Source organism: Osmerus mordax, chromosome 24, assembly GCF_038355195.1.
Source record: "Osmerus mordax isolate fOsmMor3 chromosome 24, fOsmMor3.pri, whole genome shotgun sequence".
Lineage (NCBI taxonomy): Eukaryota > Metazoa > Chordata > Actinopteri > Osmeriformes > Osmeridae > Osmerus > Osmerus mordax.
In genome coordinates this window covers 6,063,990-6,088,815 of record NC_090073.1, presented here as the reverse complement: position 1 = coordinate 6,088,815, position 24,826 = coordinate 6,063,990, and the positions used below count along the sequence as shown (strand labels likewise).

Sequence of the window (24,826 nt, the reverse complement as noted above, 5' to 3'; positions counted from 1 at the left end):
GGGTCCTAATCTGATTATGCAAATGTATACTTCAAAAAGCAACACGCTGTAACCCAAACCCCTGCAGTAGTTGGATGGTAGAGGAGGAGAGTAGATCCTCACAGGACTCCAGTGGCAGAGAGAGAGAGAGAGAGAGAGAGAGAGAGAGAGAGAGAGAGAGAGAGAGAGAGAGAGAGAGAGAGAGAGAGAGAGAGAGAGAGAGAGAGAGAGAGAGAGAGAGAGAGAGAGAGAGAGAGAGAGAGAGAGAGAGAGAGAGAGAGAGAGAGAGAGAGAGAGAGAGAGAAGTAATGATTTAAAAACGTATATTCTTGTACATCCCACACAAATACAGAATAGTATTAAATCAACCAAGACTTCCACAGTCCACAACCCACACAACAAGCCAGGGAAGAAACAAAGAAGTTCTGAAAATTAGACATTTAAATCCTCATTGTTTTCCCAGACACTCCTGGAACGTTCCAATAGGGATCTACGATGACAATACGGGGCCAAAGTGCCAGGACTGAGATTTACACACCCACACTCTAGGTGGTCACATTTCTGAGGAAAACACACACAAAGCCATTATAGCAGAGATGACCTTTGACCCCAAACTGAAATCAGCTGTCTCATTCTCCAGAAATAAGACATATGGAGATTTTATATGGAAATACATGTATTATATCAAAATTCACAACTTCTTTTTAGTAAAGAGCAACTGCCCACACACATAAATATACAGCTTAGGCCTTCTGAATTATGCCTCCCCACCTTTCACACACTCTGCTATTAGGTTAAAGTGTACATGGTTGTTGTTGCACAATCAGCTTGTTATCACAGCCTGCAAAGTCATCTTCCCAGCATTTCTCAGCTAAAACCTCTGCAGCCATGTTTATCTGGCTTACGGAATGTTACAAATGTCTTAGGTACGTTTCTTGTACATCATGATACTTGATTATAGGTCATCCTACAAATGTATCTTACAGTACCAATAAGGGATCTAATTGTGTGCATTTTCAGACAACTTTTACAACATTCCTAATAACCTCTTTAGTACAATCAGAGGCCTCTACATTTTTACATCCTGAACAGACTTGGGCAGTGTTGCCAGAAAAATCTCACCAGTAGTTGATATCAGTTCTGGGAGGAGGGGTTGACTTTCTATGACAAGCCAGAAGTACAAATACAGTTATTTTGCTGCTTACTTTTCCTTCAGCCCCTCCTCCATTCTGTGTACTTAGTCTTCACAACCCCCGGCAGGCTCACCTATCATGTGCTCAGAGAGCATCCATTCAAGGTTCAAAATCACAGTTAATGATTTGTCAACTTGACAATGTAGCTTTCAGGACTCCACCACGTTTCCATATGCACATGCACTCACCATGAAGCTGGCACGGTATGTCGCGTTGTGCGTGAGCCTACTGTGGTTCGCAGAGCCTGTGAATGGAGGAAACATCTTAGTTTGGCACACTGAAGGAAGCCACTGGATTAACCTCAAGCCGGTCCTGGACATTCTGATGGACAAGGGACACAATGTGACAGTCCTGATTCAGAGTGCCACCATTTTCATGAACCCCAACGAACCCTCTCGCTTCAACTACGAACCGTTCAACGTCACCTCCTCTTTCGAGGAGATGAACGACTTTCTCGAGGAATTCATTCACTTCTCCATGTACGAGATGGAACATCTCGACCTGTTTCGCCTCCACGTGAAGTTCCTCGACCTCATGCAGAGGGACATGCATCTGTCTCTGAAGGTGTGCGCCGGGCTCTTCCAGTCAGACGGAGTCATGGGGAAACTGAAGGCGGCCAAGTACGACCTCCTGCTCGCTGATCCCATCTACTACTGCAGTGACCTCCTGGCAGACGTTCTGGACGTCCCTCTGGTGTACACCCTGCGTTTCTCCAACGCTTTCACCTGGGAGAGGCTGTGCGGCCAGATGCCCGCACCCCCCTCCTATGTTCCTGGAGCCATGATCAAGTACACGGACCAGATGAGCTTCTCTGAAAGGTTCTGGAATTTCCTGTTTTATGCGTCTCAGGATGTGCTTTTGTACAGCTTGTGGAGGGAGCTGGATAGGTTCTACAGTGAGGTCAAAGGTGAGCTCAACGCCGAGGATTTAGCGTTACTAAATCTAAGTTGCTGTGTAGGTTAGAGTTGGGGTTAGGGAGTGCGGTGTGAGATGTTTTGGAGGGAAAGCTTGTAAACAACCATCCGATCTATTGATTCATAAAGGTATGGTAACGGCCGTGTGGATGTGGGTCGTCTGCTAATCATTCCATGAATGAATCGTTAAGATAACTACCGTGTCACTCATTTCTACTGAAATGTTTTTCCTGGCCAATCAACAGGGAAGCCGGTGACTTTTTGTGAGACAATGGGCAAAGCAGACATTTGGCTGATCCGCACATATTGGGACTTTGAGTACCCCCGCCCCTTCCTGCCTAACTTTAAGTTTGTGGGAGGGATCCACTGTAAGCCTGCCAAACCCTTACCAAAGGTACGGCTACGGCATGTTCACCTCAAACCATACCTTTTCAATCTGCATCCGTCTTAGTACCTGAAATATCAGAAGACAAGATACTTTTTTTTTTTTTCTCTTCCTGTGTCGTCAGGATATGGAGGAGTTTGTGCAGAGTTCGGGGGACGATGGGATTGTGGTCTTCACCCTTGGGTCCATGATCAAGAACATGACCATGCAGAGGAGCAATGTGATCGCCTCGGCCCTGGCTCAGATTCCACAGAAGGTCAAACTAGCCACATGCTACAAACATGTTTACTGCCTTGCTCCTACACTGCTCACCTGTAGCCCCAGCCCTTTCCAGCACAGAAACTGAATTTGTTTTTATAAAGTAGGCTGAAAACACATTACCCAACACTCAGTCAGTAAAGCGCACTTTGTCAATGTTCTCTGTACAGTATGTGTGTGTTTTCCTGTGGCCAGGTGCTATGGCGACACGGCGGGGAGAAGCCAGAAACCTTGGGGAACAACACAAGAATTTTTAACTGGATGCCACAGAACGACCTGCTGGGTACCCCACAACTATATAATCTGTAATAAACCTATTGTGCAAATCGACTAAACCATTAGAGAGATGCTACATAATACACAATACCATTATTTACCATCCAAGTGCCAACATTGAAAAAAAAAGTTGCTCACTTGATATCTGATACCTTCCTCTCTGTACTCCATTCTGCCCCGGCTAAAAGGTCACCCAAAGACCAAAGCTTTCATCACACATGGTGGAACCAATGGGATCTACGAGGCCATCTACCATGGTGTTCCCATGGTGGGGATCCCCATGTTTGCTGATCAGCCCGACAACATGGAACACATGAAGGCCAAGGGAGCTGCCGTCATCATGAACTTCAACTCAATGCAAACCCAGGACCTGGTGGACGGACTCAAAGCGGTCATTTACGACCCATTGTAAGACACTTTTAATACTCAGTAACGAAAAATATGATTAAATCAAATCAATGAAATCAATGTTTACTATGTACATTTACTGTGTTGGACAGGTACAAGGAGAATGCTATGAGGTTGTCCAGGATCCACCATGACAGGCCCATCAGCCCTTTAGACGAGGCCGTGTTCTGGATCGAGTTCACCATGAGGAACAAAGGAGCTAAACACCTGCGAGTCCAGGCCCACCAGCTCGCCTGGTATCAGTATTCGTGTCTGGACGTGCTGGCCTTCCTCCTGGCCTTCACCCTGCTGCTCACCTTCCTCTTCGTCAAAACATGCAGCTTCTGCGTCAGGAAGTGCTGCGGCCGTGGGGGGAAACCCAAAAGCAAGGCAGACTGAATCAACCAGGGAACGAGAGTCTTTGCCTGCTCGTTTGAGGTTGAAAGATTCTGGGGTTATCGGTCGCATGCTTGTCAGTTTGCCTAGCACACCCTGTGTATGCTCATTCAAAAGAATTAGCAACCAAGCCAGCATTTTATATGGGGCACACTTCAGTCTGTATAATTACACTTATTGTTATCAGGTGTGCATTTAATGTTTTCCCAATTTACATAATTGCTAAGAGCTGGTGTCAACCCAATTATAAACAATATCTCTATTAGAAAATGTAGCCAAGAATCAATAAATAACACAATGTTTATACTGCATCTTTACTTTCACCATATCAATCCAAGTGTTCCTTAATTCATATATAGTAAACTATACCCAAATAATAATTGCACAGGCAGTAGCGACAGTTTAGACAAAATAAAGCCTCATAAAAAAGCAAACTGTTGAAGGTGACAAAATAACAACACAAAAACGTCACCTCTCCACCTAAACTCTCTTCCCATTTGAAGAACAGAGCCAACTTCAAAATAAACTTTATACAAGCGACATTGTGACATTTCAACACTGACATTCAAAGGATAAACAAGGTGAACAATGTCTTTATTGATCCCGTCACCATCTCTTGGCTTTGCCGTCTTCTCGGACCTTCCAGAGCATGAGCTCCATGCAAGCAGAGGCATCGTCCGCAGTGTCATGCCCGCCCACTAGGATAGAGAACAGTATCACACATAGCATTGTTACAAATAATACATATACAAAAAAACACCTGTTTTTGTACCCTATACTAATAATGTTAAATAAAGCATTAAACCTCACTGTTTATGTACCCTACACTAATAATGTTAAATAAAACATTAAACCTAAGTGTTTTTTTACCCTACACTAATTGTACCCTACACTAGAGTTTAGCATTAGGTGGCCATGTAATTTGTCATTTTTTCAGATGTATGCAGTATATTAAAACAAGTAATTTGTGAAGGGCAACTATGCTACCATCTTAGACATTGTTCTATTACCATAATTTCCTTTCCCGATGTTGATTCTAACAGGTATAATTTCAGTCCAAGGGTGCTCATAGTGACATTCACTGTTCATGAAAATACATCTGAATACAAAATATGAGTAACATGGTGAATGCATGTCACATTTCCAGAGAAAGGGTGTGCGTGTGTCCCACCACTCTCTTGAATGATCCTCCTCAGGTAGTCCGTGGTCAGACTGTGCAGGCTCAATTTGTGAGGCAGGCCCAGACGGTGAGGGAACGCCACGGACGTGTCCACCACTGTCCCATGGAGCAGCTGGCACACACACACACACACACACTCAACTAAAGGGTAACACTTTAGATCCAGGTTGCTTGTGTTAAGTGTTAATGATAAGCTCTAATATGATCTACAGTGGAGAACCAGGAAGGTTCAGTTCACCTTGAGAGCACGGAGGTCCGTCTCCAGGCTGTGACCTATCAGGATGGTGTCTGAGCTGACGAACCCCAGCAGAGTCTCCTGCACGTCCCGGACTGAGGGACTGGCATCTGCCACATCACCCTCACCCACACCCGAAAACCTGGAAACAAAAAGCTGGATTCTCTTTCAGGTGATCTCAGTGGAGATCCGACAGAGCCAGTGGACTTTGACAGACCCTTGTTCAAAAGCTTAACTCCCCCCCGCTCTCCTCCAAGTATTACACCAGGGCAGAGTGGTAGCTCACCTGGTGTTGTAGTCGATGACCTCGTGGTCAGGTTTGACAAAGGTGTCGTAGATGACCTGCAGGTCCGAGTTGACCACGGTCACTCTAACCAGCTCCAAGCCGTGGGTGGTGTAGCACTGAAGCCAAACCAAACTCATGAGGTTGTGACATGTCATACGGACACCATCATAAACAGGAAGCAGAGGATGTACATTTACATTTACAAACTTTCATGGCGAATAAATCCCATTCTGATTCTGACATTTAGTCATTTAGCAGACGTCATTTTGCACAGCCTGGAATCGAACCGGTAAACTTCACATTACTAGCCCGACTCCCTAACCGCTCAGCCACCTGACTCCCTATTAAATATAAAGGGAAATGAGCCCCAGGGAGGGGTTGAAGTGATTGTAAGTGGCCTCTCACCATTTCGGTGTCGACAGCGTAGACACCTGGGCAGGTGTGCTCCGAGGCTGGTCTGGGGCCAGTCCCCACAAAGCCATCCAGGTTCATTGCGTCGTGGACGTGCAGCTGGACGACAAACCATGTCGAGAGAGACATTATAGACACCATGTCGAGATGCTCCCTTTAAAAGGAATCGCGTTTGCGGCTGCATGTAGTGAGATACCTTGAAGACCTGACACCCGGGCGCTCCAACCACACCCTCACAGCAGCTGTAACGTGTCTCCACGCCACCTGGTACTAAACATACAGGAAGGTTTTATTGAATAAAGAAAAACGGCCACTACTCTGGTCTTAAAAAACCATGTTTGAGGTTCCACCTTACCTTTGTTTTCAACACCTTTCCCATAGTGGTAGGTGCACTCCTCCCTACGGCTGGGATTTCCTGTTTGGCCCACGGAGTAAGTGGCACCACAACGACAGCAGATCCGTTTCAGGGCTTTAAAAAAATGTTGCACCGCAAAAGACACAGGTCAAGAAGGAGAGAAGAGTTAGATAGGGGATGGATATGGCTCAGGTGGTAGACCTAGAGGTTGCAGGTTCAATTCTCACTCTGTACGTCGCTTTGAATTAAAGTGTCCGCTAAATGAATCCATGAGAACTTCCCAATGGAAAGTGGCTTAAGTATGCCCTCTACAGGCATGGAAGAGAATGACATGCTATTAAAACCCACTGAGTTTATATAGATTTTTTACCATTATTGTTTTCACACACAAACTAAGAGAAATACCACCACCAAATCAAACTGCTGAATCACATCCCTGGATCTGTCTGCGATTGAGTGTGATGAGGGTGAGTATGGCTTTGGGGCCGATCATTTGGATACAGATCCAAGAGGTTGCAGGTTCAAATCCCCAACGTGTGTATGTCGCTTTGGAGAACAGTCTGCCAAGTAAACACAGTATGACAGTGTTGTACTTACGATCGGTCGGTCCCTTCTTGCTGTCTGAAAACAGTATAGCAGTGCCAGGCTGCTCTGGGTGCTGCAGAGGGTAGTTGTTCTCTGTCAGGGACTCATCAGACAGAAGGTGCTCCTTCAAACTCTCATACAACTGAGAATCAGCTGGATAAAAAAAAAAAAAGATGGAGCAGAGGTGGTTTTCTTATGGGAAGAATAAGGAAAGTAACCATGGCGATATTAAGACATGCTCAACTACAGTACAAGGAGGTGTAATAATTGCAGCAACTTAACTACTTGTAAGGTATCCGAGGTTCAGACATCTGTATCGAAAACTGAACTTCCCACATTTATTTATATTGCCCTGCTTCAACTATAAACATCTCCCAGAGCCATAATTCATGTCAGTGGTTGGACCTCACTAAAACTCAGAAGCTAGTTATGGTGTGGACCTGAATAATGGTGTATTATATGTTGGTGTTCAGGATTGAATGTGATGGGGCTGGGTTGCTACAGACCCTTTCCCCTTAGGGCTTTGACCATGAGTGGAATCTTCCCTCTGGGCATCTGTTCCCTGGCCTCCTGTTCAACTGCAGAATAATTTTTTTAAATCAACAAATACCTTTGCAATGCAAGTGGCTTTAGAAATAACTGAACTAAAACTGTGCTAAAAATACATTTTTCCTGTTAACCATTTACACAATCCCACCTTTGGCTGTGGTTGTACTTTGGTTCTTTAGCCTCTTCAGTGCGTTGACAGCAACACTAAGATACTTGAGTTTGTTGACGCTGCGGTCATAGACAGTCTTCTCCTCAGCCAGAGCCTGTGGGACACAGCACTCAAGTTCCTGAGGCTGCCCTGTCCGACTTGAACACTCAGGACAACTAATGATTAGACCTTTACAATAGACACGTTGAAAGCACCTTTTCAAAGGCCTCCTGCACAGTGCCGGACGTTTTCAGGAACTCCTCCACAAACAGATTGACGTAACGCTGCCGTACGTCGTGAGGGACTTTGACATTGACCTCAGGACGGAGCTTGGCTTTCCGCTTGGAGGAAATGGGCTGGAGGAGGGTACGGAACATGGTACGAAACAAGGGACAGTAATACTTGGGTTAAATACCCAGTCACATGTTAAATGAACGATTTCATGACCGATTTATCACAAAACGTATAGTTCTGTTGCTCACCCTGGCAGGGATATAAGTGGCAGGTTGAGGGGGCACAGGAAGATGAGACACCGAGGTGGGGTGCGCTGGTGTTATTGGTATGGTGGCTGGAAGGGCCGACCTGAACACTGGTGTTACAGGAGTAGCAACGGGACTTATTTGGCCAGTTACTGGAATGAACGGGCTGACTATTTGAGTGGCTGGGCTGACAATCTGCGTTCCTGAGGTGGAGATGGAGGGCAGAGCATAGCTACCCTCTGGTAGGATGAAGTGGAGGTTGTTGCCCACCTTGATGGCATGACCCAACGGTATGACCTTCATACAGGCTGGGGGTGGAGGGGTCAGAAATAAGCATTTGGTACAAAGGAAGAACGTTACAAACGCCGCAAACAACTTGTAAAAATAGACATTTGATCTATGTCCCTACATCTCCTTGCTTTATATACACTGAGATTTTTTCCAAAGGGAAGTTCAGGTCAGGATTTCAACCTCTGACCCCTTGATCTGCAGTTAAATACTTTACCACTGAGCTATACCTACTGCACACCGCACATATACACATAGGTGTAGCTCAACTATGACTTACCGTTTTGCACTGGGGTGGGGTGATTGGAAGGGGAATGAGTGGGGGGAGGCAAGAGTGTCAACACCTTCCTCTGAGTGGAGGCGGAAGAGGAGGAGGAGATGAAGGCCTGGCCGCCCTTCAGGACTGCAGTCAGCATGGAGGCTCTCTGTTGCAGCTGCTGGATCCTGGAGACGGGGGCCGGGGCAGATGCTGATGGCCCCTGCAGAGGAACTATCACCTGGGCTTTACTCTTTGCCACTGGCTGAGGATGAGAGAGGGTGGCAGATGCCTCAGTAGAAGTACAGTTATCGCAGTCAGTAGAAATTCTTTCATTGTTTTTCAAGGATTTCATTTTCATGAGGAATTATACTTTTTTTTTATGACAATGACACTGAACAGTGCATTGCAGAGAATTCTTTTCATGTCTGTAAGGAATGATGACTGAGTTTTGGTGGCATACCTCAGGGAGCTTGGATACATGGGCCACCCTCTTCCTCTGGGCTGGCAAAGCTTTGGGCTTCACAGTCAACTCTGCATCCACACTCCCCACCTTCAAGACACAAGGACAAAAGCCTCATTCCCAATAAACATCCACAAGTTGGAAGCTCTGCCCCGATCCCTCGTCTTATACTCACCTGTGAATCAGGAATGGACGCGGGAGCCTTCTCCTCCTCCTTGTTAGCTTCCATGAAGATACGGTAGCATTCCTCCATAGGGTCGCTGTCAGACAACTCCACGTCTGAATAGTTGAGCTCCTCCTCCTCCGAACTCGACTTGACGCCGTCGAGCCGTTGGAGCCCTCCATGCTCCAGCCCAGGCTGCAGCCCGGGCTGCCCAGACAGAGCTACAGTTGGGCAGGCTGCTGCAGCAGCTGTATGGGGCTGAGATGTGGAGGGCACCTGGAGGGGTTGGCAAGGCTGACATGGGGTGACCCCCGCAGTAGAGGCAGCTTGCTCCATACCGTTTACAGGATAGAGAGCAGAAGCAAATTCCATCGTGGCTGGTTGTTGTTGTAGAATGTTCTGGTTACATGGCGGTGATAGATTTTGGGGGGGCGACCAGTAGTTATGGGCCATGCTCTGATAAGACTGGTGCAGGTCACAAGGTTGGTTTTCTGTCGGGAGTTGGTAGGACAGAGAGAAAGGGGGGCAATGAGCATCGATGGAGGATAGCTCACTTTCAAGCAAGCCGGATTCTGCCATTAGGGACGTCTCACATTCCCTCACAGGAGTGTCTTCATAGTTATGCATCTGTGTGGAAAACTCTGTATTGGGCCGGTCAGGTTCGGTGCTACAGGTCCTCACCGCTTTGGACAAAGGCTCTTGATATCGAACTATCCTATCACTTTCACTCCTAAGGTCTTCCAGACATCTGGATAAATCATCAAATACAGTCACAACGTTGACTTCACTCCTGTTACTCTGGTAAGCGGAGAAACTCGACAGGTGTCCAGTGCTGTCTATGCTCACCACCTCCTCTGCCTCGGACACCACAGTCTGGGGCTTCACCATGGCTACCTGGGAGGTTGTTGGAAGAGGGGAAGGAACACCAGCTACAGTTGGAACAGACCTGTCTTCCGGAACTCCCTCTGAGACTTCCTGTTCCGTTTCTGCAAGGGCGTTCTGGAGCTTTGGAGCTCGAGGCCTCTTCCTGTCAGGGGAGGGGGGGACATCGATGATGAGGACCCCCTCTTCTTCCGATTCGTCAACTAACCCAGATGACAGAAGCGTCTCTTGAGCACCACACACCGTTTCCCGAATTCTTTTCACAACCTGTCTACTTTTTACCTTCTGTTCCTTACTAGGCTTGAGTTTGTACTCCACTGAGCTGCCTGAACGCAAGTCAGCAGAGAAGTTGGACAAAGGATCATATTCCAAATCGGTTCTAGGTTTGGAGTTGTCGACTACGTACTTCACCAATGGACTGTGTTGTTTAACAGGCAAACATTGTCGGTTTCCATTAAAATCTTTACCTTCACTTTCAGGTTTGTAAATAGACACTTTCCTTGATCCTATGCTGGTACTTTCCACCTCGACTGTTTGATACTTAGACAGTCTTTTTTGTTCCTTCTCTACCTCACTTTTAACCGTTTCAATTTCTTTGTTGATCCTCTCCAACTCCAACAGGCAGGTGTCCCTGTCTTCCTTTCTTACAGAAGATCCATTGATGGCAGTGGAAGGATTCCTTTTTAGTCCTGTTCACAGTCGGGAGAACAATGACAGAGTTTAGTCTTTTAATTCTGTAATTAAACAGCGGAAACATTTCCCATCCAAGTCCAATATTTCACCCTATAACTGCTTAACGTCTTACAAGAGCCAAAACACGATTTTGGCATTGGTTGCCATGTGTGCGTTCACGCAGTGATGAAACAGCCAGCACCTCATTGGCACATTATCAAACAACGTGCACGTGGGAATAATCAATATTCTAAAGTAATTAACTCCACTGCTGGACAATAAATGTTAAAATGGACTAGCATAACACTCACTAACCTGCTACTGTTACCGATGACTCGTATAGCGAGTCAAACATTGCCCGTTCCTCTTTAGCATGCTTGTATAGACAGTGTGGCCGCTCACAGAGGTCAAGTCTGAAAAACGGACAATCTATTAAACCGAAGAACCCAGCCGAGGGCAACATCAGCAAAACACAATTTGCTTCGGTCAACTTCCAAGCAAGAGCACCGAAGCGTATCCCTTATTACAAAAAACCTGCTTGAATAAAGTACCCTACCTGCCGTGACGTCAGACATAGGCCTACCTGAGACCTTAGCTGTCAATGCTGATAACCCAATTTGCATAATCTAAAAATGTAAATGATGATTGCATTGCCCAGAGAGGATATGAAATGATATGCATGGATGGTATAATATATTGTCGTGTTCATTTACATTCAAGTTGCCTGATTGTTTTGAATCTGAAGGCTAATGAGGGTGTGATTGTAAAAACATTCCAACACAGAAGGTGGCACTGTGGCGCATTTTGGTGTTCAGCAAATCAGAAAAAATGGAGAAGCGTGTCCACACAGCAACTGAAAATCAAAACACAAATATGTAATTTATAATTAGCTGGTAGTGACAGTTCAGTGCCCCTCAATCTACTTACTTTTAGGAATAAACATGAATGTAGATGACATTGACGAAGATGAAACTGACTGGAACAGCACAGACTTAGCACAACCTGCACCTCCCCGTGAGTTGGCACTGACTCAGGAAAAGGCTCGAAGGATTAGCCTATGGATTTTTCCGTTTCAAAGTTCTATGTATAAAAGACTATCCATGCGGTATTATTTACGTTAACAGAAAAGAACGTGCTTCTTTCAGGTACCGAAGCCAAAGTCATCAGTAACGTGCTCCAACTAGCATCGCCAAGAGTCATCCTGCATTTTGACATGGATTGTTTCTACGCCCAGGTTGAAATGATCCGAAACCCAGCGTTACGGAATGTGCCACTAGGTCACTATACTGAATATCTCTCTTGTCTAGATTAATCTTTAACGGTTTACCATTAAAAAATAACCTACTGTCAGAGTATGACTTTAACAAAGCTTATATTTCCCAATCCCTAGGTATTCAGCAGAAATACATTATCGTCACCTGTAACTATGTAGCCAGGGACCATGGTGTCACCAAGCTAATGTCAGTGACTGATGCTTTAGAGAAATGTCCTCAGTTGGTGATGGTTAAAGGAGAGGATCTAACTCACTATAGGGAGACGTCTTACAAGGTCACAGGTTTGTAGGCAACCTCCAAGCAGTTCTAAGTGGATGAATCTCGACTTGCACTTCAAACTACATTCTAACATAGTGAACATGCTCCTGAGAAGTGCTGTAGAGGAAGTGAACCCTCACCCATAGCTGTCCTGTCCACTATCCAGAGCTGCTGACGTCCTACTGTCCGTTGGTGGAGAGACTAGGCTTTGATGAAAACTTCATGGACATCACCGAGTTGGTGGAGAAAAAGCTGACCCAGGGGAATGAGGCCACGGAGTTCTCATTCAAAGGACACGTTTACAATCACAGCAGTGAGTGGCTTTAGTTCTCACAGCACGTAGTTGTTCTGGCTTGACACCAATTGCAGCCGAATGAAACCGAGATATGTGTTAAGAAACTGCTCAAATTTAAATGGCCACTTTGCATCTGTCTTCCGGTTTCCATTTGCGGTGTGATTCCCTTTTGCATTCAAACTAATCTTTCAAAAAGCTCTTTCTGAAAAGCTCTTTCTAAACAGCAGAATCTCTGCCAGCTTGAATGTAGGGCATGTTAACTAATCAAATTTGGGACGTTTTGATTTGGTTGTTTCAGACTTAGATGCTAACGCCAGGCACCACTCCAGACTGGCGGTAGGCTCCCACATTGCAGCAGAGCTCAGAGAAGACATTCACTCTAAACTGGGCCTCACTTGCTGTGCTGGTGTTGCCACCAACAAGCTGCTGGCTAAACTAGTGTCTGGCACCTTCAAACCCAATCAGCAGACCACTCTTCTACCGGAGAGCATCAGAGATATCATGGGCAGACTGAGTGGCCTACGGAAAGTGCCTGGTATAGGATGCCTACCGATGTTAGCTAATCTATGGTTGACCCATATGGGCAGTAACATTTGTATGTCGCTTTGAATGAAAGCGTCTGCTAAATGAATATGATGTAAACGTGTTTCTCTGTCGACCCACGTCATTGGTAGGAGTGGGACACCAGACTGCAAAGAGACTTCAGGCCCTGGGATTGGTCAGCGTACAGGACCTCCAGCTCTTCCCATTGGCTGAGCTTGTGCAGGAGTTTGGGTCCTCCACTGCTCAGCGGCTTCAAAATCTGGCTCTGGGCATCGACGAAGCCCCCGTTACCCCCACAGGTGCCCCCCAGGTATGACTATAGCTATTGACGGGCGGTTGAAAAGGCTTGGAGGTATTCATGTTTTAGCAGGAAAATGTAAGTGATATTATGTCTGTCCCCTGGATATCAGTCACTTAGCGATGAAGACTCCTTCAAGAAAATATCATCAGTGAAAGACGTTTTGCAAAAAGTCGAGGATCTGTTGGGCAGCCTCTTAGAGAGGTAAGAAAGTTGGCATTGTAGACCCATACAGACATAATGTCAAGCACACAACGACAACCAGCTTTTAAGCTAAAGGGTTTGGATTTTATTTTAGGATGTACAAAGATGGCCGCCAGCCGCTTACTTTCCGACTGACCATCCGGAAATACTCGGCCACCAACAAGTGGTTCAGCCGTGAGAGCCGTCAATGCCCCATCCCCAGCCACACAGGACAGAAGATCACCTCAGGTTCCTGTTTAAAACTTAACGTTACTACCCACATCAGGAGTTATGGACAAGTGTAGAAGTTACACACAATTCCTGTCATTCAGTTGTTGTTGTTTTTTTACCCAGGTAGCAGGGATGCCATAGCCCAGCTCATCTCCATTGCTTTGAAGCTGTTCCACAAGATGGTGGACACCAGCGCAGCATTCCACCTCACCCTGATTAACGTGTGCTTCAGTAACCTGCAGCCTCGAGGAGCTGCCAGCACCAAGGCTGCCATCAACTCCTTCTTCACGCCCAGATCACCTGGCAAGACGCAGCCCTCCTACCTGCATCAGGTAGAAGTCTAGGGGGTCAGATGGCTGAGCGGTTAGGGAGTCGGGCTATTAATCAGAAGGTTGTTGGTTCGATTCCCGGCCGTGCAAAATGCCGTCGTGTCCTTGGGCAAGGCACTTCACCCTACTTGCCTCTGGGAGAATGTCCCTGTACTTACTGTAAATTGCTCTGGATAAGAGCGTCTGCTAAATGACTAAAATGACTAAATGTCTAGCTTCTACTCTGCTCTACATACTTAATTATTCATTATGTTTCAGTTTTAATCTGTGTTTGTCCGTTTATCATTTGCCCGCAGGAGGATTTGTCTCAGTGTGAGAGTTGCCCTTACCAGCAACGGGGTGGATCTGGTATGGGAGATGGTGGAGGCGTGGTATCAAGTGATCAAGGTGCTTCACACTGGCTACCAGAGACGCTTCTTCCTAACAGGAAGAGCCAGCTGTGGGGAGGGTCAGTGCCGAGACGTGACTCGCTAATCACCGTGCAGCCCCAGCCAGTCAAATCCCAGACTGGTCGAACACAGGGAAATGAAAAGGTTAACATTCCCAAGTCAAAGCCCTCTTTCCGACTGCCCCCCAACATCGACCCCGAAGTGTTCAGCCTGCTACCCGAAGACATTCAGAAAGAGCTGCTCTCCCCCGCCTATCCAGACCCCCCCAGACCCCCCCCCAGCCACAGCGCGCTGTCAGCAACAGCATCTGCTGGTGACGGGACACAGTCATCTCTCACAAAACGATCTCCTTTCTCTGACTCCATCTACCCGCTCGCCACATGCAAATTCGCTGAGTCATACAACACAATCACAGACAGAAAGGAGTCTGTCGGGGATTTTAAACTGCCAGACACACAGACATGTGGCGACCTCACGGTGCTCCCAGACCAAAAGGCACCACGGGGAGACTTTTCAGCAGAACAGGAGAAGACTGGACACCAGGTGTCTACGGACTCCATCTTCCCTAAAGACGTTGATCCGAGGGTGTTCTCTGAGCTGCCTGCGGATGTACAGAGAGACTTGCGGTCAGAATGGAAGCAGCAGAAAGTCCTTGGGAAGATCACTCCAAACTCAAAGCAAGAGAGGAAAACGTCCCTGGCCAAAGAGAGAAAGCCTCAAGCTAAAGGCAGTCAGACAAATAACTTGCTAAAATATTTTAAGCCCAGCTAAAGTGTGTGTGTTTTTTGTCTCCTTTTGGAGGCATACAAACCTTTGTGTATGATATTGAAAGAAATCTATTTTTATCATTGAAGTTTTAAGTTACTGCAGACTAATACATTGTATGTTTAAAAGGGACAGAAAGTACAACATTGTAAATATTTGGTATGCAGACATGTAACAGTTAAAAATAAAAATGATTGTCTTTATCAGTTTGGTATCACTTTGAATGCGTGTTGGCCCCTGTCAGTATAGAGTGAGGACAAACATTGAGCTTTTGCTGTAAATACTGCCCCCTGGTGGATTAATCTGACTGCATCAATTAAGTATGTAGATATTATGTACTGAGTAATGATCAACCTATGTTTTAGATAGATGCTCTGGATAGGTTGAGACTGGCCTGTAAATATAGCCATTGAACCATTGTACGTCAGACATTTTAACCCCATAAATGTCTTAAAGGTCTCCGCTTGGGAGGAACGCTTTGTGTTGGGTTTAGGGATTATCTTCCAAGGTTCTAGAGAGGTGAAAGAGCCGGGGGCCAGGAAAGGGTTTCCAAAGTCCTCAGCTGGCAGACTTTCACCGAAATCCACACGAGAACACATTATTGCAGGGCTGCAATCCCTGTTTTTTTTCTCCCTCCCTCCCTGAGAAATACCAGAAAACACAAGGTCTGTGGAGACCACATTGTTTGGCTGTTTTTTAGCTGGAAACTCCTCCCTTTATCACATGGGAAAGGGGGTAAGGTTCAAGTAATAGCATGTGTACCCCACTATTTGTTTAACAAGGACCGGTTAAGTTCCCTGGATGGATGTTGGCACTACCTCCAGCTAACTTGGTAAGATGGAAGACGTCTATCTTTAATTTCTGTTCTATTTTATTTCACCTTAGTCACCTTGTCTGCTGTGGTATGTGTCAACAGGAGTAAAAGCTCTTTCAAATATATTGCAGATCTACTTAACCATTATTTCATGTCACAGATCAGTTATAATTTGTCTAAATTAAACAATGCATCCAAGTAGTTCAAAACTAGTACTGTGTAATGTGTCTCAGAACTCTAGGGCCCAGTTTTCAAGACATGGATTAAGCCTAGTCCTAAAGTAAGAGTAAAATTCAATGAAGATCTACATTGAAAATGTTTTTAGTCTATGATTAGGTTTAATCCATGTCTGAACTGGGCCTGGATGTATTGTTGGAATTTGCAATGAACAGGCAGATGATTACTAACAGCTCACTAAGAGTCTGTAATAATGACCCACTGTTGTTTGCTGAGGGGCTCCAACACTCTCCCTCCATCTCTGGATGTGCTGACTGAAAAGAACCCAATACTTCACATTATGCACATGGGAAATGTCAATTTCACATGGGTAGGCTATTCTCTTTAATTGCTGAAGCTGATAGAATTGGAGTCGCATGACATTCCAACTCCCCAATGTGACACAAAAATGCACAAAGGAGAGAGGAGGGGAAACACATGTTGAAAGGATGTGGAGTAACCAAAGTATTCAGTCAGTCCTATGATGGTCTTTTGACCATCTCCTGACTGTCTTTCATTTGCATTATCATACATCATGTCACCACAGATGCCTAATTGTCGGAGTACTGTGGCTTAATGTATCTCAACAAGTGACCTCAGAAGTGTTGTTCCATGGAGAACTGTCTGGGAGCTAGATAAATACCTCAGAAGAAGTTCTGCTTGTGTAACAATCAACATCCCCCCCGAAGGCACAGACTTGCCAGCCACTTGACCGCTCATGTGAACACTGGCTCCAGTCATGTGCTACTGTAGCAACTCTCTGATCAGCTTTTTTTTTAACGACTCCCAAGTTATGACGGCCCAGTTAAGCCTCCGTAATCATGAACGCGCTGATGAGGAATTTCATTTCAGATTCGTAGGTGCACGAAAACCAGAACGTTCTCAACTCAGAATGCGAACAGCTGTTATTATGTTGTGTTCCAGTGCAGGTTCAGCACCATGACCGATGGGGACTATGACTATCTTATCAAGCTTCTGGCCTTAGGGGACTCAGGTGTGGGGAAGACAACCTTCCTTTATAGATACACTGACAACAAGTTCAACCGCAAGTTCGCCACCACAGTTGGGATCGATTTCCGGGAAAAGAGAGTGGTGAGGGGTCATATTTCATACATTTGTATCGTGCATGATTACATGTTGGTACATTCTGTGTATTGTGATACATTTACATATTGATACAGGTTTCAAAGCCCATAATGCATCTTTAGGAACAGGGATACATTTGAAGTCCTGTTTATTGACAGACTTGAGACAATAATAATAATTAATCAATCTTTTATTGAAAGCGACAAAGAGGGATTGGAACCTGTGACCTCTCGATCTGACGTCAAATCTTGTACCACTGAGCTGTAACTAACTATAAAGAAAAACTGGGTTTGCAGATGTACATGGGAACAGGCTCTGGCGGGACCACAGAGAGGAGTTTTTCTGTTCACCTGCAGCTTTGGGACACAGCTGGACAGGAGAGGTAGAGACATTACTCCTATGAAATGACTAATGTTCTTGGTATTGGAAAGGTTGTAAGGTGTACATGTCATTGTGAGAATCTTTGCTTTTGTTTCTGAAGCATACCCAAGATTTGATGGATTGATTTGAGTTCTTTGCCCCAGGTTTAGGAGCCTTACCACGGCCTTCTTCAGAGATGCTATGGGCTTCCTGCTGATGTTTGACCTGACCAATCAGCAGAGTTTCCTCAATGTCCGAAACTGGATGAGTATGTAGTGTATCAGCTAGAAGATCTGCCAAAACCTTCAGACAATTGATTACTTTATTGATCTGAAGGCTTTGGCAGAGCTAAGTCTGTGGTCTGTTTAATCAAATTGAAAACCATTAATGTGACTTTAATATCTTGATGGGATATACATTGGGATTATATTTAAGAATGTAGCGGTTGCTAATAAAGTAAAATATTTGATAGTTTGCTCATATCTATATACGGATGATGACTGAAATCCGCAATTTGTTTGTATCCAGGTCAGTTGCAGGCCAACGCCTACTGTGACAGCCCAGATATAGTGTTAGTTGGCACCAAAGCAGATCTTCAAGACCAAAGAGATGTAAATGGACGCCAAGTTAGAGATCTGGCAGACAGATATGGGTGAGTCTGATTACCGGCACAAAGAATAAACAACTGTTCTTGGATAGGTTCTTTGGATTTCTCACTGCTTCAAATCTAATTTCAACTCGAAACAAACTGCCCTAGGCTGAGAAAAATACAAATTCAACCGGCAAAGAAATGATAGTGCACACAAATGAATCGTGGAGAAACAAGCTATTTTCTGTTCTTCTGAGCATCCACCTGTAGGTGGAGACAATCTGCTATTACACACTAGTCTTGACATGAATGTTGAACTTATCCCCCACTCCTGATTCTAGCATCCCCTACTTTGAGACCAGCGCGGCCACGGGAGCTGACGTGGACAAGGCGGTGACCAGCCTGCTGGAACTGGTGATGAGGCGCATGGAGCAGGGCAGCGAGGGGGCTGGTGCCTCGTCTGACGCCCCCAACGGGAGCTCAGTCACCAGCCATCAGGAGGAGGTAGCCCCACGGAGGAAATGTGCCTGCTGAAATGTTCCCCTGAGTTGCTCTCTTTTCCAAATGCCCATGCAGTACACTTAGTCTATATAGAGAATATTCTACAGAGCTTCCCGTTTATCATGTTTAGTTGTGTGTAAAAGGTAGGCCCGTGCAGATTTATCTATGAACATGGTGTCATACAGTATGTACACAGTTTATAAAGTGAATGTATACTTGGATTTGGAGATGCTTCATAGTTAAACATTTTATCCACAACCTTTAATTAGGACATGCTATGTGCTTTAAGGATAATGTTGAAGAAGATCAGAAGGATTCTCAAAAATAGAGTTGGAGACAGAATATCTTTCAAAATGCAAGGTGGCACCTCAGCTCTCAGTCTCCATCCTCTCATGCTTAACTCGTTCCTCTATCTTCAATCTCTCCTTCTCTGGCTCCTGCTCTATGGGTTTCTCTTTCTAAACTTTTGCAAGACCTCTATTGTTCTGCTATTGAGACACTCGCACACACCCCAGTCTCCCCTAATGCTGACACACCCTGGCCCCCCTTTCTTCTCACTGTTCTAGGAGCCTTGCCTGTCACTTTTGAGACATGACTTTGGTCCTTTAGGGTACTTATAGCTCTTAAGTCCTGACTTTTTGATCGTTCACAGTTGTAAGATATCTGGACCCCCCTCATCCATGCTAGACAATCTCGTTGATTTGTTTAGCAAACTCCTTGTCATGCAAGTTCTTACTCATAACAGGCCACACTTCCTCAAAACACACACTCTTTCCCATCCTCAGACTGCCAACCCGGCCTCCCACTAGACTTCCTCTCTATTCTGGTTCAAGCCTGTTCTTTGGTGTAATTCTTACTGCATAGGTCTCAATCTATTTCTTAGGCCCCCTGACCTGACCCCTGTATACCTCACCTGTTGCCACCCTGCACAATAATCGAGATTTCACAACAATACCAAGACTTGAATATTGAAGGAAAAAAATTGTGTTTTTATTTGAAACATTGAGACACGATGGGAGGACAATGCAGGCACATTCGTACATGTATCACTGAATATAATCTGACATTTATGCAAGTCATTCAGAGTCATTGTTACATTTTTATACATAAATGAGATAACTTGATGATTATGTTAGATAAGCCAAACATGACAAAGTCCCTTACATAAATCATTAATTTTGTATGAGTATATTGACTGCTACTATTGATTATTTATGGAACTTAATTGTCATGCACATAGAGTAGGTAAAGTAAGAAAAAAGTTTCAAGACCATGAATTAACTTGTAATATCTATATACTTAAATACTTATTTAAGTATATGTGAAAAATCAATTGTTCTTACATACGAACATTCCGAGAGTAAATGCTATAAATTGAAATGCTGAAACAGAATTTTGAATAAAGTTACTGTCAGTATATAGTTGACTGTGTTTGTTCTTACCCTAAATAAACACATGCATGCACATACAGTACTGTAAATCAAAATGACTTAACAAAATTACAGTCAGGAAGTAGCTAATACCGTTCTTGTTGAACACACACACACATACACTCTCACACACACACACACACTCACACAAACAATAATTTACATTTGATCCTTTTCAGAACAATACTTATTTATGAGAGAGAGAGACAGAGAGAGACATCCCCATCGTTCTATTTGAAGTTTTTGGTTATTGAACAAAAGGTGAAAGTTTGTTATGATAGGACATATATGGAGGCACAAAGAGCATTCATTATTCAACCCCAGAACTCTGATTTTCAGTGAGACTGAAAGGGCAAGGTTCTGTATTGTACCACTCAAGAAATCCCAGTTTCAGATGTGTGAAGACATCATTTGACAAAACATTCAAAAATATTCAAAGTATATAGCATAAATGAAATAGCTGACTTCATGCTGGACACTGCCTGTTACATTATCCTGTTACATCCTACATCCCAAGTCACTTCATCAAGTCCGTTTCTATAACAAGTTTTGTCTAAATGGGTTATCTTTGGTGTATTTAATAAAGAAACATTCTATGAGTGAAATCAATCAAAAATCAGTGGAAGATTTTGAATGACTTAACCTAGTGTCACATCAGTATTACATTGTAGTCAGGGCAACCTGTTTATGTGAGACGTGAGGAAGAAATGGGAAGATTTATAAACATAACTACAATGACAAAGTAAACCCGTTAAGGCAACACTAAGTCTTGTGCATGAGGTGTACACTGTAGAGAAACTGGCCCCCAACTATGGGCAGGTGTGGCCCCTAAGCCAGTATGCCCAGTCTGAGCATGTGCGGTGAGTCATGGGACTATCATGTGCCTATCATTGTTTTTCAGCCAAGTCTTTCTACAGATCCATTCACAGCATGCTAACAAGCTCAGCCTGACATGACACCTAGATGGAGAAAAAATACTTTTGTTGAGAAGAGTAATAAAGAGTTATAAAAATAAAGTTATATTACTTATTTATTTGTCAGAAAGGTGAAACAAAGATTAGTTTGGTCCCAGTGATTCAGATTTTCTTGCACTTTAAAACTCTTCTTATATAAAGTTTTTGAAGCTGACAGTTTATTGAAAATACCAGTGTAAATACAAATAATAACAAAAAAGAAAAGTTATATCCTTGAAACATATCCTTCCAAAAAGGTTGTATAAAACTAGCCATACATTTTTGTTAGTCTCTTACGTGCAATTTCATTCAAATGGTGTATCATGCTCTTTGTACAAGATGCAACTTTTTCAGATTGGTATGTAATACTATTTAAAGTGATACAAGCCTATATGTGATAGATGGAACCTTTATCTGCGTTGATCTGTTTTTTAATTGCTTCAGAACTACAGTGTCTTCAGGGTAATAATTCAGGATTTAAGAAGATTTGTTATTTTTGGTTCATGGCAAAAAGAACATAGAACTATACATTAATGGCAAAAGAATGTGGTAGAATGTACCCTCATTATTATTACAATATACACTTTCCTTTCTTGCTTTATCAAGAATTGAGATGTAGGACTTTTTTGATATATTATATTTGACCTGCCTGGCTAAATAAAGGTAAAAAAAGAAATTTTGGACAGAATGTTTTTCTGCAATACTTTTTCAAATGTTCTTTCTAATGTTTTACTCGAAGTATTATAATGTACTGAAATGTGATCAATAAATGGATTTTTGTTGGAATGTAAATTCTTAATCTAGATTTGAAGACTTAAAAAAAAAAAGATTTTAGATAGTAACTACCCTCTCAGACTAGTAACTGCCTTACACCTTTGGGATAGTATTGTAAACAACTGCTAGCATCCAGACCAGTATTTTAGACCCAGAAACCAATGGCACCTTGGGTTGTAGCTAGGTGGTAAAAAGGTCAGAAAAATATAGTGTTTGTGCCTCCAATGATGGACTGGCATCTAATTAGAAAAAACACTGTTCTAACTCCATCCCTGAGATTAGGCAGTGATGTCAAAGTAACTATTAAAATTCCCTTGAAATAAGGCCAGGATTAATAGCCTTTTACAATTTTTGCCCCATCATTAATGAAAATCATTTTGGAGTTTCTGAGCGTTTTTCCATCCACATCCCTTGTTTAAGAAGACTTATTCTGTTCAGCCCCAGTCATGATAGCAATGCAATATGATTGATAGCAAGGTGATAACAACACATTAAAACAACACTTTATGTGGTAGCGTGATACATAGTATAATATATTTAACTCACCCATGGTACATAGGAAACAGCACAACAATCCCTTAAAGCTGGAATGTTACCCCCAAGTCCCTAAACCACCCTTACACCTTGGTGTGAATTACAAAGACAAACCTCGAAAGTCCACATGCGCTGCAGGTGATAGGAGAGTGTGTTACTAGAATGAAAACGTTGTCATACTAATCATGCACGGTCTAATTCTGTGTCGGAAAATATAACAAGCTGAGGCCAAATCGGGTTCAGCCTCCATGAAGCCCCCCTCTAACAAATGACTAGCTTGACAGCAGGCCATGTGGGAATGTCTAGGTGCAGTGTGACAGACTCATCCTGGTCACACCTTCCCCATGCATCTTGTAGAGCAGTTTGAACTCACTGGGCAGTTGGTGGGTCTCCTGCCACTTGGTGGTGAACTTGGTCCCTTTCTTGTCGTAGTAATGGTAGGGCAGATCCTTGCCTGTGTTGGGGTCCCAACCGAATGGCCAGAAGCCGTAAAGATGGATCTCCTCGCACATGGCGGAGGCCAGCGTGTACATAAGGATCCCCGTGCTCAGTCGCTTCGGCGAAAGGTTCTTCGTTTTCCAGTATCTGCGGGAGAACGGAAGACGTAGCCAGTGGTAGAAGAAAAACAGGGCGAGAGGCAGAGGACATTAGAGAAGCCATTTGTAATCGGTAATGAAAATATTTCAGTATTGCCTGGGGATCAGAAATGGAACAATCTTGACTTAAGGCTGAATTTGAACTATGAATTATTACATGTCCACCCCATACTCACTTGTTGACATCCTGCATTATGTTGCCCGGCCAGGCCAGCTCAATCTTCAGTTGACCTTTGTGCTCCACAAAGAAATCAACTAGTGTCCTGGTGACTGTTGCTGAGGTGTGAAGGAAGAAAGCAGGGATCCACAAAATCGCTCCCTCCAGCTTCTTCAAGTTGAGGAAGAAGTTGTTGCGGTCCTGGATGGTCAGCAGGTTGTTGTAGTAGTGCTCAAGAATGCTGGGGTTAAAGGTCGTCATGTTGGTCTTTCGGCCAACATCCTTGTAGAAGACCTCCGTAGGGGCAAAGTTGCAGCGGAAGATGAAGTCGGCTTTGTCAATCTCTGACCCACAATGGCTGCCTGTGAGGATGCCACTGTTGCCCACCACAGCACACACATTGTAGTGCTTGTTCAGGATGGGCGAGGTTTCAGGAAGCAAGGATTTAAAGTTGTTGCTTATGGAGAAGACATACTTGTGGCTGGAGTAGTCAAAGTGCATCAGTTGACCCACACGCACACCATTCTTGGTCAGTGAGAAATTGTTGGCCACATCAATGAAATTGTAGATTTCTTTCCTAAAAAACAACCAACATACAATATTGCAGATTTTATATTTGATTTTTGAGACAAATGAACCTCATTTTAACTTAATTAACTTACCTTTGTTGATAGAAAGCTGTTCTGTTGAATTTCCATTTGGATGGTTTCCCTTGAAGCTCCTCATTCAGTGCATTAGTCAGTGGAATGAAAGAGGGGTCTAAGAAATTCATGGCGAATTGAGACCTGAAAACAACAATATAGTTGTAGGCTACATGGGAATTCGCATAAGGCAGCAACGTAATCGATATAATCAATCTCAGCACCTTGGACAGTTGTCTTGAAATTGAATCAACAAGGTTGGAATAACAAAAATCTCCGGATTTCCCCTTTAATCGAGGCTAATCCTTTAGCATTCAATTAGAAAAATATCCATATCTTTGAAAATATCCTGTCGTGGTGTTTGCTTGATTATTATTTCTAGGCTATAAGGCCAGGTTCTCTACTGCAGATGAGTGCACGTAGCACTTTTAAAGCCAGCTGTTGACAAGCAAAATAAAGATTGCGCTGAAATGTCACCCGTGACATGAATAAACGTTTTTCTGGCTATGTCGGTGTTTTGTGCGTCTAGTCTACCCATATTAACCACAGATGCATAAATGTAAGGTTTGCGTTGCTTACTCACCGAAATCCTGCGTGGAACATTATTCTTGGACCCCCCATATCATATTTAGAAGAAGTGAAAAAGCTGTCCTTTCGTATGGAAACATAACTTATTAAGGATAAAATGAGAAGAGCGACGCTGAATATAACCAAACCCAGAGCGTTTGCGATGCGGACCATCTTGGAACGTTTTCATTCCTTACACAGCCATGAAAATATACCTTCCTTCACTAGCCTACATAAATAAAAAAATGTCGTGTAGAAATGTTGATATGAGGACAGAAAATATCATATTTTGTATTGTAAGAT

The 24,826-nt window shown here is 44.0% G+C and overlaps 5 protein-coding genes across 6 annotated transcripts; 3 read left to right on the top strand and 2 right to left on the bottom strand.

Annotated features, from left to right (window-relative positions):
* Window positions 1-1,361: 1,361 nt before the first annotated feature.
* Window positions 1,362-4,092, top strand: LOC136933150 (UDP-glucuronosyltransferase 2A2-like). The gene is made up of 6 exons (XM_067228532.1): window positions 1,362-2,079; window positions 2,332-2,480; window positions 2,596-2,727; window positions 2,925-3,012; window positions 3,194-3,413; window positions 3,506-4,092. Exons 1-6 carry the CDS (start codon window positions 1,362-1,364, stop codon window positions 3,789-3,791), a joined length of 1,593 nt encoding a protein of 530 aa, XP_067084633.1. The 3' UTR covers window positions 3,792-4,092.
* zgc:152968 (uncharacterized protein LOC564848 homolog) lies at window positions 3,470-11,095 on the bottom strand. The gene is made up of 16 exons (XM_067228528.1): window positions 11,056-11,095; window positions 9,199-10,757; window positions 9,024-9,113; window positions 8,585-8,825; window positions 8,020-8,324; window positions 7,753-7,893; window positions 7,538-7,652; window positions 7,347-7,418; window positions 6,853-6,993; window positions 6,256-6,369; window positions 6,097-6,170; window positions 5,895-5,999; window positions 5,490-5,605; window positions 5,207-5,345; window positions 4,960-5,080; window positions 3,470-4,486 (listed from the first exon to the last, which is right to left on the bottom strand). Exons 1-16 carry the CDS (start codon window positions 11,093-11,095, stop codon window positions 4,395-4,397), a joined length of 3,465 nt encoding a protein of 1,154 aa, XP_067084629.1. The 3' UTR covers window positions 3,470-4,394.
* A 484-nt stretch (window positions 11,096-11,579) lies between these two features.
* poli (polymerase (DNA directed) iota) lies at window positions 11,580-15,466 on the top strand. Of its 2 annotated transcripts, XM_067228530.1 has the most exons (10): window positions 11,580-11,754; window positions 11,886-12,017; window positions 12,131-12,295; window positions 12,439-12,585; window positions 12,866-13,102; window positions 13,242-13,420; window positions 13,521-13,612; window positions 13,707-13,840; window positions 13,946-14,154; window positions 14,448-15,466. In XM_067228530.1, exons 1-10 carry the CDS (start codon window positions 11,682-11,684, stop codon window positions 15,309-15,311), a joined length of 2,232 nt encoding a protein of 743 aa, XP_067084631.1. In that variant the 5' UTR covers window positions 11,580-11,681; the 3' UTR covers window positions 15,312-15,466. The 2 variants fall into 2 exon arrangements, with proteins under 2 accessions (XP_067084631.1, XP_067084632.1); XM_067228531.1 differs by lacking the exon at window positions 12,131-12,295.
* A 644-nt stretch (window positions 15,467-16,110) lies between these two features.
* Window positions 16,111-18,979, top strand: LOC136933151 (ras-related protein Rab-27B-like). The gene is made up of 6 exons (XM_067228533.1): window positions 16,111-16,137; window positions 17,260-17,427; window positions 17,718-17,803; window positions 17,946-18,049; window positions 18,310-18,433; window positions 18,712-18,979. Exons 1-6 carry the CDS (start codon window positions 16,111-16,113, stop codon window positions 18,902-18,904), a joined length of 702 nt encoding a protein of 233 aa, XP_067084634.1. The 3' UTR covers window positions 18,905-18,979.
* Window positions 18,980-21,699: 2,720 nt separating this feature from the next.
* On the bottom strand, window positions 21,700-24,803 carry LOC136932835 (alpha-N-acetylneuraminate alpha-2,8-sialyltransferase ST8SIA3-like). The gene is made up of 4 exons (XM_067228118.1): window positions 24,540-24,803; window positions 23,978-24,100; window positions 23,335-23,892; window positions 21,700-23,147 (listed from the first exon to the last, which is right to left on the bottom strand). Exons 1-4 carry the CDS (start codon window positions 24,695-24,697, stop codon window positions 22,865-22,867), a joined length of 1,122 nt encoding a protein of 373 aa, XP_067084219.1. The 5' UTR covers window positions 24,698-24,803; the 3' UTR covers window positions 21,700-22,864.
* Window positions 24,804-24,826: the final 23 nt, after the last annotated feature.

Bases quoted from the DNA above. Each gene is read 5' to 3' on its own strand.
- LOC136933150 (XM_067228532.1), top strand. From the start codon at position 1,362: ATGAAGCTGGCACGGTATGTCGCGTTGTGCGTGAGCCTACTGTGGTTC. The intron at 3,013-3,193 runs GTACCCCACAAC...CCCGGCTAAAAG, and splicing joins GCCACAGAACGACCTGCTGG to GTCACCCAAAGACCAAAGCT. The intron at 3,414-3,505 runs GTAAGACACTTT...TGTGTTGGACAG, and splicing joins GCGGTCATTTACGACCCATT to GTACAAGGAGAATGCTATGA.
- zgc:152968 (XM_067228528.1), bottom strand. From the start codon at position 11,095: ATGTTTGACTCGCTATACGAGTCATCGGTAACAGTAGCAG. The intron at 7,653-7,752 runs GTGCTTTCAACG...TGTGTCCCACAG, and splicing joins TGCAGGAGGCCTTTGAAAAG to GCTCTGGCTGAGGAGAAGAC. The intron at 6,994-7,346 runs GTCTGTAGCAAC...TTTTTTATCCAG, and splicing joins CAAAGCCCTAAGGGGAAAGG to CTGATTCTCAGTTGTATGAG.
- poli (XM_067228530.1), top strand. From the start codon at position 11,682: ATGAATGTAGATGACATTGACGAAGATGAAACTGACTGGAACAGCACA. The intron at 12,018-12,130 runs GTCACTATACTG...CCCAATCCCTAG, and splicing joins GTTACGGAATGTGCCACTAG to GTATTCAGCAGAAATACATT. The intron at 12,586-12,865 runs GTGAGTGGCTTT...TGGTTGTTTCAG, and splicing joins ACACGTTTACAATCACAGCA to ACTTAGATGCTAACGCCAGG.
- LOC136933151 (XM_067228533.1), top strand. From the start codon at position 16,111: ATGTTGGCACTACCTCCAGCTAACTTG. The intron at 17,428-17,717 runs GTGAGGGGTCAT...CTGGGTTTGCAG, and splicing joins ATTTCCGGGAAAAGAGAGTG to ATGTACATGGGAACAGGCTC. The intron at 18,434-18,711 runs GTGAGTCTGATT...TCCTGATTCTAG, and splicing joins GATCTGGCAGACAGATATGG to CATCCCCTACTTTGAGACCA.
- LOC136932835 (XM_067228118.1), bottom strand. From the start codon at position 24,697: ATGGTCCGCATCGCAAACGCTCTGGGTTTGGTTATATTCAGCGTCGCT. The intron at 23,893-23,977 runs GTAAGTTAATTA...GTTGTTTTTTAG, and splicing joins ACAGCTTTCTATCAACAAAG to GAAAGAAATCTACAATTTCA. The intron at 23,148-23,334 runs GTGAGTATGGGG...GTTCTCCCGCAG, and splicing joins ATAATGCAGGATGTCAACAA to ATACTGGAAAACGAAGAACC.